General features: G+C 36.4%; 1 protein-coding gene across 2 annotated transcripts in view; it reads left to right on the forward strand.

Moving 5' to 3' along the window:
- The window catches only part of LOC143858560 (ADP-ribosylation factor 2-B-like), a 50,355-nt gene extending 42,738 nt beyond the window's left edge, over nt 1-7,617 (forward strand). Inside the window, exons 1-6 of one of the 2 annotated variants that reach the window (XM_077369222.1) lie at nt 672-829; nt 960-1,115; nt 4,179-4,249; nt 6,584-6,703; nt 6,963-7,081; nt 7,362-7,617. In XM_077369222.1, coding sequence (XP_077225337.1) covers nt 968-1,115; nt 4,179-4,249; nt 6,584-6,703; nt 6,963-7,081; nt 7,362-7,452 — 549 coding nt within the window. In that variant the 5' untranslated portion in view covers nt 672-829; nt 960-967 and the 3' untranslated portion in view covers nt 7,453-7,617. Of the gene's footprint in view, nt 1-671; nt 830-959; nt 1,116-4,178; nt 4,250-6,583; nt 6,704-6,962; nt 7,082-7,361 lie in introns of those variants that run through there. The other variant, XM_077369228.1, reaches the window with a different exon arrangement.
- The last annotated feature ends 3,860 nt before the right edge of the window (nt 7,618-11,477 follow it).

Here is an 11,477-nt window from a genome sequence, read left to right on the forward strand (position 1 = left end):
TAGACCAGCCGCACTCTAATTCAGTACTTGAAAAGCAGGTCTATGAGCCCCTTGTTGGCATTTTGCAAATACAATGGTTCGCAGTAGCACTGATTTCACTGCACTCACGCAGATGTATTTTGGTATCTCAAACATTTGAAATGGGTTAAATTGAATCGGATTTGCTACTGGACAATGTGGCCAGAACAATAGAAAAAGAGATTTTGCTCCTTTCCTAGTAGTTTTTCTGCTTCCAATTTTCAGAACAAGAAAAGTGTCTTAAAATCTGTTACAGTTAAATTGAACTCTACAGGGGTAATCTGTAGGGAATGTTATGACTGTCCAAGAAATGCAATTTTGACACAATGGGTCATCGATAGATGGTTCCAAATGGACAATTCAGGTCATTGATCTTGTCGGCAGCATGTATTTCCAAGTCCTAAAACACACCTAGATCTCGATTGCACCATAATATGGTGTGATGGAGGTGTTTAAAAGAGGTGTGGAATCAAAATTCATTTCAAATTCCCCACGCAACTTTGCATAGATGATAGAGTGCAAGAGGAATCTCCCTACTTTCAAGATTCTGTTTTCGATTCCATTTAATCTACAACGCCCACTGAAAATACCAAAGCCGAAAGAGAAAGCTTAAAAAGAAAGCTATGTCCCCTTTATACCTCTCATAGTCGGAATCACATTCCTTCTCCCTCAAACTCCTCCTTTATCCCTTGACAATGTCCACACATTCAGCATTGATAGATTGATAATTTCCCAACAAGAACAGAAAGATATCCTTCTCCTTACCGTGGTCCTCAGACCCATTCCACTGCTACTCCTTGAAGTTTTTCATGTTGGTGAAGCAATGCTTATCTCTCTGTTCCCTTTCCTTTAATTTGGATTTGAGTTCTTCATGGGTTTTCTATAATAATTCTCTTCCCCCACTTTGATTTTTTTTTTTTTCCTTTCTTGGGTTGAATCAGTTGCAACGATGGGTTTGATGATCTCTCGAATGTTAAAGATGCTTTTCGCAAGGCGGGAGATGCGAATTCTGATGGTGGGTCTTGATGCTGCCGGGAAGACAACTATCCTATATAAGCTGAAGCTCGGCGAAATTGTTACAACTATCCCCACTATTGGTACCACTCTTAGTTGCTTTTCTTCCAATGAATTTTTGCTTGTGTGGTTTATTTGCTGCCTTTGGTACTTTACGGTGTCTTCTTCACGAACAAGATTTTCCATAAATTTCCAAGCAAAACCAAGCATATATTTGCAATCTGAGTACTGTATAGTTTAGCTAAACTACAATGGCATCCAGTCTAAAGTTTCTGGATTCTGGAACTTCGATTTCTCAACATGAAGAGGAATTGGAACATGCTACAAATTTCCATTAATATGAACTGGAAATGTGAATTTTTTGCACTGTTTTAATCTAAATTAAGCAATACTTAAGAAAAAGTCCTTACTTCCCCATAGAGATAACTCCGCGCATATTTGATGATTGTAGATCAAAGGATTTCTTTTGAGATTTCTGAGCCTCATCAGCTTGAGAGCTATAAATCATTTTTTTGTACATAGTTGCTCCATTGAGATCTGTTATTTTTCAGTTGTCAAACAATGCGCGCGCGCGCACACACAGCGTGCATGTAGACATGGGTGTTGTGATTGGGGATCATTGATTTGGTTGGCCAGATAGGTGCCATTGTGAACGAAAAATACTGTTTTTTTAACCTGGAATTTTGCACTAAGGCCCCGGGATAGAACCAAAATTTCTATTAATACTCAAAAGACCCTTGATTGAGTAAACTGGATCACCATTAAAACTGGAACAGGAGCCGCAGTGGCCCACCATATCAATGTCCCCATGGTTGTAGACCCTTGTAATCTTATTTTTCTTATTCATTTGGCATAAAAGTGTTGCTTCCCTCGTGTGTATTCATATGCATGCATTAGAAAGTGTCTTGTAAATTATTGAATTCGATCTATTAATCTTGAATCATTACAACCAATCGCAATAGGTGGTTAAATATAGTCCTTAGAACATAAGCTTCGAGAAATAAAGATTAGATAAGAAAAAGATAAGGAAATTGATATTTCTGCTCCCCTTTTAGACTAATCCACTCCAACTTGGAGTGGATTGGTCTAAAAGGGGAGCGGAAATATCAACTCACCTATGCTTTGGATATTTCCGCTCCACTTTTAGACTAATCTACTCCAAGTGGATTAGTCTAAAAGTGGAGCGGAAATATCGGCTCCCAAAGATAATTCTAATCTAAATTAACTAGTTGCCTAATCTATTCTGAGTACCTCTCATCTAATTCTATCTCTAACACTTGATGATCCCACAGTCAGATCTCATCAGTTCAGATCAGATCAACTCCAACATGCCTTACATGTGCGTGGTCCTTCTTTTTGCACGTGTGACCACTTTCTCGTGTTTGATTGATCTGACAAACTTTGTGTCGTGCAAACAACACACAATTCATAAAATTTTCTTAATTACCAATACTGTTCGCGCAATGCCTTAAATAACGTATAAATTTTTCATTACCAATTTCGCGCTTATAGATAAAGTCAATTTTGCCCTTATACAAACTTCTATTGTCTAATGAGTTGTAATGGCCATTCCCCCAACAAATCACAAGAAGAAGAGTTAGATGGCTAGAGGTAGATTAAAGGTCACAAAAAGTGGCTGATCATGATCAAAGTCGAATCAATAAAAAAAATCATGATCAAAGTCAAGGACAATCCCCCCCCAACAAATCAAAAGAAAAAAGAATTAGATGGCTAATGGTTGATTAAGGACACAAAATTTGGTTGATAAAGAATCAAAGCCAAGGACTAGAAGAAATAAAATAAAGTGTTAGCACCTTGAGAAGAATAGTCACGAACACTACAAGAAAAAGGACATTTAGCGACGTTCACGAGCGTCGGTAAAAAGCCATTAAAACGTGACGGTTTTTCATAGCGTCGGTAATTCTACCGTGACTAAAACCTTTTACCGACGGTTCTTATATAAATACTTATCTATGAAACTTAGAATGTTAACTATCAAATGGTAGATTATTTGGCTCCTAAAGAATGTAAAAAAAGAAACGGGAGAAATAGAACCTACATAAGTAAAAAAGAAAAAGAGAAATATTTGGACCGTATCAACCAAGGGAGGAGCCACATATAGCGTGAGGGTGGCCACGGCCCCTCAATGACTTGCAAAATCCCTTGTGTACAGGGGTAAATTCCAGCCCCTCCAAGTGTGGTGGTTGCCACGCCCCCCCCCAATGGAATGTGCAAGGAAACTGTAAATTAGCTCCCTCGCCCCACTTCCCTCGCGTGTAAATTCTTAATCGGTTCCCAAAATACACAAAACAAATAAGGCCTAAAGAATATAAATGAAAAAACAGGGAGAAATAAAATCTACATTAGTAAAAAGAGCAAGAAAAGGAACAAATTTTGGACCGTATTGATTTCCCTACCATATAGAAGACGGAAATATTTGAAGTAATCCATCATTATATAGTGGAAGGATGCCTTCTATTTATGATTGCCTTTCAGTGGGAAGAAATCAAGGCTAATTATATTCAATTGTCCAATAATATTTGAATTCTAATTTACTTACCACTAGACTCAAAGATCATGCCTTATAAATGGTTTTTCAAAAGAAACCTAGAGGTAAATCAATAAAAACTAAGGTTATAAACTCATGATCATTAAAAGCAAGTTGCGAAAGGGTAACATCATACTCCACCAAAATTGCAAAAACTCCCACTTTTAGTTTTCTCTATTGGTGCAATCTTGATAATCTTCAGGTAATTATTTTGGCCAAATTTGCATAGGCAATGACCATATTTTTATTTAAAATATAAATCAAATATGTTAATAAAATTAGGGAAATGATATCAGCACAATCGTATTTTGATATTTTCACAAACCATCTTGTCTTCTAGTTTTTAAAGAGCTGTGAAAAAGTTATTATTCTCACGAACCAATTAAAGAAGAAAAGATGGCTGGGTTTGTGCAAATATCAAAATATGGCTGTGCTGATAACATTTCCCTAAAATTATTATGAACATAGAATTATTTAAATTCTAACATTTTTAATGAAAAATCGAATCTTCTAGCATCTAACAAATTTTCCTTCTTATCATTCCAAATATGGTTATTACAATGATTGATACTTGCTTGCTCTTTTTTACATGGATCAGGTTTTAATGTGGAAACTGTAGAATACAAGAATGTCAGCTTCACTGTATGGGATGTTGGAGGGCAAGATAAGGTGTTGATCTTGAGCATTTAATATTGTGAAAAAACCGATTACTCCATAAGCTTAAGCCGTCGGAGATGGTGTTATTTAATCTTTTATACTTTAACACTCGCCCTCAAGTGTGGCCGTTCTTTTTAGGGTCGGCCTACACATGGCACATGTGGCCCACCTTTTGGGTTAGCCATTACACGTGGATTTCTTTATACCAGGAAGGTTTGGACCCAGGACCTTTTGCTTTGATACCATGTGAAACAACCAGTTACTCCAAAAGCCTCAGCCCTTAGAGATGGCATTATATATATATATGAGGAAAGTTTTTCTAGTCGGCCGACTAGAGAAGCTTCTCTAGTCCGCCGACTAGAGAAGCTTCTCTAGTCCGCCGACCAAAAAACACAGTGTGCCCACATTATTTGGATAATCCAAAACATTCATTTGATAGGTCCTGGCATAGATCGGGTGTGCCCAAAAATCAGCTATATAGGATCATTCTAAACCTTTGATTTGTGGAGGTTAAAAATGGATAGATTTGTGGAGTTTATACGCGTCCATTTTAACCTCAATAAATTGAAGGGTTAGGATGATCCTATGGAGATGATTTTTTAGGCACATCCTATCTATGTCAGAGTCCATCAAATGAATGCTTTGGATCATCAAAACAACATGGGGTCACTGTGTTTTTAACCTTCACTGTCCATTTTTAACCTCCACAAATCGAAGGGTTAGGATGATCCTATGGAGCTGATTTTTTGGGCACACCCTATCTATGATAGGGCCCATCAAATGAATGCTTTGGATCATCCAAACAACATGGGCCCACTGTGTTTTTGGTCAGCGGACTAGAGAAGCTTCTCTAGTCGGCCGACTAGAAAAACTTTCCTCACACACACACACACACACACACACACACACACACACACATATATATATATATATATATATATATATATATATATATATATATATATATTTGCCTCCACAGTTTGAAGGGTTGGGATGATCCTATGGAGCTGATTTTTGGTGGACACCCTATCTATGTGAGGGCCAATCAAATGAATTCTTTGGATCACCAAAACAATGTGGGCCCATTGTATTTTAAGCCGGCGGTGTAGCTTCACTTTCCTCTCTCTCTCTCTCTCTCTCTCTCTCTCTCTCTCTCTCGCTCTCTCTCTCTCTCTCTCTCTCTCTCTCTCTCTATATATATATATATATATATATATATATATATATATATATATATATATATATGAGGAAATGGTTTGTGAGCTGCTCAGATAAGCTTATCTGAGTAGAGCTCACAAACAAAGGGGGCCACATTGTTTGGATGATCCAAAGCATTCATTTGAAAGGCCCCATACAGATAGGGTGTGCCCAAAAAAATCAGTTCCATAGGATCATCCGAACCTTACGATTTATGGAGTTAAAAATGGACGTGTATAAACCTTCACAAATTTGTCCATATTTTGCCTCCATAGTTTGAAGGGTTAGGATCATCCCATGGAGTTGATTTTTTGGGCGCACCCTGTCTATATGAGGCCCTATCAAATGAATGCTTTGGATCATCCAAATAATGTGGCCCCCTATATTTGTGAGCTCTGCTCAGATAAGCTTCTCACAAACCATTTCCTCATATATATATATATATATATATATATATATATATATATATATATATATATAGAGAGAGAGAGAGAGAGAGAGAGAGGCATACGTTTCATTAACTTCATTGTTCCTTTTTTCTAAATGATGGAAAGTTAGGACATATTATTTTGAAATGCAACCTTTACGTGTCATTTGAACTTTTTCTCTGCGGCGCAACTTTTTTAGTGGTTTAAAGTATATGGAAGTAGCAAGGCAATTTGTGGATTTCTATTCGTAGTAGGTGAAAAATATTTGGAATGAAGAATATAAAAAATGAACTTTACCACCCATGGGCATGTTAACAAGAAGAATTCTTCAAACACTATATATTCACAAATATGTCAACAATATTTTGTGGTGCATGGTTAAATCCTCAGATTAATGGAATTGTAATATTGTTTTGATTAGATCATGATCCTAGGTTTACACTTATTGCCATGATTTTTATCTCGTCAAGCATAGGATGTTTCCATTGACAATGGACACTTCTAGTCTATTTAAACAATACACATCATGGAAAATAGATGAAAAATATCTACCTTTGTGAACGTCCTTTCGAGATAATTATTCTCACAATCGTGATTGGATTTTCTTAATTTACATTTCATTTTCTCCATTTTGCATGAAATCATGTGCATTAATCTGAGTATCTTCTTCTCACATATTTCAAACTTACTAATATATGATCTTCATTTCTATACTGAACAGATTCGACCTCTATGGAGACACTATTTCCAAAACACCCAAGGACTTATTTTTGTGATTGACAGCAATGATAGGGATCGAATTTTAGAAGCCAAAGATGAATTGCACCGAATGCTCAGTGAGGTTCGTATTCCATTTCTAAATCCTCAAAAAACATACTATATCAATTTTGTATTTATCCTCATCTCAAACAATTTGTCATGATGAACTTAATTGAGAAGGAACAAGTAATAGTAAAATATGATAATTACTATTTTTCTTATTTTGGGCTTCATGGTCTAATATCTCCATGTTTCTTCTACGTTGTGTGCCATGCTATCATATAAATTTTCTTCTACCATGCTCAATTATTGTCATATTAATTTTCTATTTCTTGTCGCAGGATGAACTACGTGATGCAACACTACTTGTATTTGCCAATAAGCAAGACCTTCCAAATGCAATGAATGTCGCAGAAATCACTGATAAACTCGGCCTTCACTCACTTCGACAACGAAGATGGTAAACCTCTGATTTTGTTACTAGTCTCTTTTTTGTATTCACTTTCTTACTCTAAAACTAACTCGCGGATTTCCCCAAAAATTCAAAGAGAATAACTCACGGATCTTTTTTTTTACATATCAATTCTTCTTAACAGAAGACTATTAATCTTAATTTCCCTGCTAGCATGATGGATACTGAAGATATTGTATTCTGGTTATGATGCAGAGTTACTTTTCTCATGAATTGAATTTTCAAGGAATGAATTTCATATGAAAGTCATTGAAATTGCTTGTTACAGGTTTATCCAAAGTGCATGTGCCACATCTGGTGAGGGCCTTTATGAAGGCCTTGATTGGCTATCTAGTAACATCTCTCCCAAGGCACGATAGCCTTTTTATTATCTTTCAGCAATATTACAAATAGGACCAGAATATCTATATATCTCAGCCGGATGAAGCAATAGAGAGTACTGTAATATGTTTTGTTTGGGACTTGACGTGGATTTATGTGTGATTATTATTACAAAGAGATGAAGATCACTTACGTTTCTTTTACATGCTTTCGACCTTGGGCCTGTATGATGCTTTAATAGCAAGTATACCCTTCTTATGTCACGAGCTTCCCCTGTGGCAAGCCCTACCACTTCTAACATGTGTAACTACTAGATAATTTATGATTTGGCAAGGGTGTAATTTGATTAAGAAGGTTTCTTAAGAGGAACATTTTGGGCCTCCACGCAAAAGCAAAGACCTCACATCGGAAAAGTGAATGGATGTGGAAGGGTTTATAAGGACTTGGGCACCCTCGCCTTAACGGCTAGCTTTTAAGGGTGAGTAGGTCCCGATAAAAACATATTCTCATTAATACCATTGCAATGATCCTTGAAGCTTCTAATCATCATAAACTAGACACGACCTTTTTAGGCGTCAATGGGTGTCATGGTTTTGTGGTTCTAATGCTACCTAGGATTATATGTGGTTAATGGTAGGCTTGGGGACATCAACAATGTGCGTGGATTTAAGGTTTATAAGTGTAGGCGTGGACGAGACTGATGGCGGAGACTCTAGCATGGGTCATAAACATTGTCGTCTTTTTTTATTATTTATTTTCTATTTTCATCATTTTATTTGTTGCCTACTTTTTACGCATCAAATCTCATCCGTTTAGTGTATTTTTGATATTATTAGAAAGATTTTTCAATTACCTATCTAACGGCCCAAGATCACATGATTTGAATGTAATTTGAGCAAGTTATGAGTGTTTTTACGAAGTGTTATTGGTCTATTACGGGATTATTATTTTAGGTAAGTTTTTATCTTTATTTAATTTACTATGGATTAGATGAATGGTTGAGATTAGTTTTAACTTTAAGTTATCTTCTAGGGTTTCTCTTTTTTTATAAATATATCTTATGAAAGCAATGTAAGGGACTTTTGAATATTGAATAGAATTGAGAATTTTTTTGTGAGAGTTATTCTGGCTGGAGCTTCTTCTCTTCTCCTCTTGGTGGCTTAGAGCTATTCTTCTCTCATTTACTCTCATCTATCATCTTCTATTTCTTCAATCAAATCAACACAAATAAGCTTAGTAAATCAAATTTTCTATTTTCTTGAACCCTAAGACTAAAAAACCCAAAATTCATAGATCTCCCTCGTTCTCCAAGATTTTGTTATAAGATTTTGAGGGATTATTTCTATGATTAAACCTCGGCCTAAACACCAAAGAACCCTAACTTTAAACCCCTTTTGAGCATTATTGCAATTTTCATCATTTTCACGCCATAAAATTAGTTTTAGTGAACCCTAGCCTAAACTTACCATCAAATCAGAGCCTAAACCCTAGATTAACCTTTATTTTACCTTCTAAACATTAACCTAAGATTTGGACAGCAATATTAAACCAAAATCCCAGATCTGCCAAATTACCAAAATACCCTACAACCCAAAACTGGACTATTTTAAGCCTTTTACTGCTGCTGGACATTTTTTTTTCTTCATTGGATATTATTATTTTCATGCTTGTGTTACATCTATTTCATTGGTACTTACATTAGCTTTTAGTTATTTTAATTGGTTGCATGCGTAAAACATAATTTAGTTCTAATTTTGTCATTAACAATTCACCTGAAAGAGCTTTACCTATTAGTTGATTTTTATAAGGTTTATTTCATGCTAATTATGTTCCTTCTAATTATTGAATGCATTATGAGCCTTGATATTACTGCAGCCCGTTAATTAAACCTTCCTTAAATCAGCCCTAGGTCAGTCCCTTTAGAAGTTTTGAGTCTTCCGAGTTAACCCTAAGTCTTTCCTAAAACCATTATCCCATTAGGAGTATAGGATATTTCCTAGATTACATATTGTCCCGCCTCAGCTTGTTAATGGTGTTTAAGTACAAATGATTAAATAACACTAACTCAACAGGTTAAGCTTTTGGAGTTGTTGGTCGTTTCACATGGTATGAGAGCTATTACCTCATTGGTTCTGGTTTCAAAACCCAACAAATCTTTGATATTAAAAAATTCATGTGCAACCGAAAAAAAAAAAACAGAGAGGCCACACGGGAGTGATTGGTCATTTCACAAATGGGTCGGCCCATAATATCCAGCTTCAAGTCAATGCGGTCTCAATTGTTCTTTATTTATCGCGCTCACTTGACCATTTATTGCCCCTGATCTTGCCTCGAGATTTCCCAAGCATATCTTGACCTTGAATGCAAAATGGGGCTTTTACAGCTTCCCCTCTTTTGTCGAAGGTTGCATGAGAATTGAATAACAAATAATAAAAAATCTATTTTGCCTCGGTCCAATTCAAAATATTGGTGTAAGTAGCTCATAAGATATTTATTCCAATCTTAAGTAGAGAGGTCATGAGTTCTGTTTCTCCATTAAAAAATGAAAAGGAAGATAGAAAAGAAAAGGAACATTAATATCCACTATGAGGGGTTGAGGAGAAAGAGAGGGCCTGGGTAATATGCAATTGCAAGCAAGTTACAGTGACAAGAGTCATGTCTTACTACATTGGGTAAGTGAATTAAGTGATTTATTGTTTGAAAAGTTGATTTGATAACACAAGGAATGCTAGCTAATGAGACAATGTCGTCTCCATATGGAATGCCAGCTCAGGCACATCTCTACTTACTCGGTTACTCCTAGATTTTTTGAGTTGAATATATTAAAAAAAACATAACTACTTAAATGTCTCTCCATGAGCGAGTTGTATTTCTATACATTGCATATGCCCCTAATGATAGTATGATTTGTTGGAAAATGGCCACAATGTTTTGCATCTCAACAACACTCACGGGCCGTTTGGATATGCGGATTTTAGAAGTTTGAAATAGTGTCTCAGAGGGTTTATGATCAAGCTGTTGCATGCTGTCCTGACAGCGTTTCCTGGATTTTAAGTAAGAAATCCAGGTTTTAGAGAGATTTCTAAAACCTGGAAACATGGGATGATCTCCTCCTCTCTTGCTGACGGAAAGAAGGGCGAGAAATCTGAAAATGATGGCTGATCTGCTTTTTCTCTTGTCTCCCACCTACAATTTTAAGGAAATCCAGGATTCTAAGATTCATGTATCCAAACGGCCTCTCAATGTCTTGAATGCGATCATGGAGGGAGTCAAGGAAATTAGATGAGACGTTCAATCATAAGTATTAGGTGATTGTTTTGAGGAGGAAGATTATGGCCATCTTCGTCTGAATCCATCTTTGAATGAACAAAGATTGTTTCTATGTAGAAGTGTCAATGGATATTCAAAAATTCGATAACCGTCCGCATCCGAATCTGTTTAAAGCGAATATTATCCGAATCCGTTTATGAGTTATCCGGCTCTTAGCGGATGTGAATATGGTAAATGGTATATCCGATCTGTTTAACATCCGAATTTGAGAAGTACATCTTTTTTATTTATTATTAATAATATCATTAATATTTATTTTTAAGGGCATTCTTGGAGTGGGAAATGGAGTAATCTCTCATTTTAAGGGCATTCTTGGAGTTTGACATGGCTTCTTTATGAAGCAACAAATGTGGGCTGTAGGATGAAAGAGACAAATGGATGATGGTGATTGAAAAAAGATGGCATAGCTTCTAGGGAATTCTAAAGCAAAAAGGGTCATTGATGGTAAATGGACGGCTCGGATCAATTTTCCAACTTAGGGTTATATAAAAACCCAAAATGCAATTAAAAAAGGGGACTTCTAAGGTTTGCAAGGAGAAACAAGAGAGAGAAGAAAGGAGGAGGCCTAGGCACCATCTCCGGCATTCCTTGGTGCCTCCAACTACCACCAAAATCCACCGTCGCCCCTCTCCACCTTCTCACGGCCACCTTCGTCACCGCTAGTCACCTCCATCTCTAACACAATTAGGGGTGTTCATTATTCGGTTTTAACTGAATAACCGAACCGAATTGA

The sequence above is a fragment of the Tasmannia lanceolata genome, unplaced genomic scaffold (genome assembly GCF_043159265.1).
Source record: "Tasmannia lanceolata isolate RefF3 unplaced genomic scaffold, GAP_Taslan_0.1 ptg000003l, whole genome shotgun sequence".
NCBI classification, from domain to species: domain Eukaryota; kingdom Viridiplantae; phylum Streptophyta; class Magnoliopsida; order Canellales; family Winteraceae; genus Tasmannia; species Tasmannia lanceolata.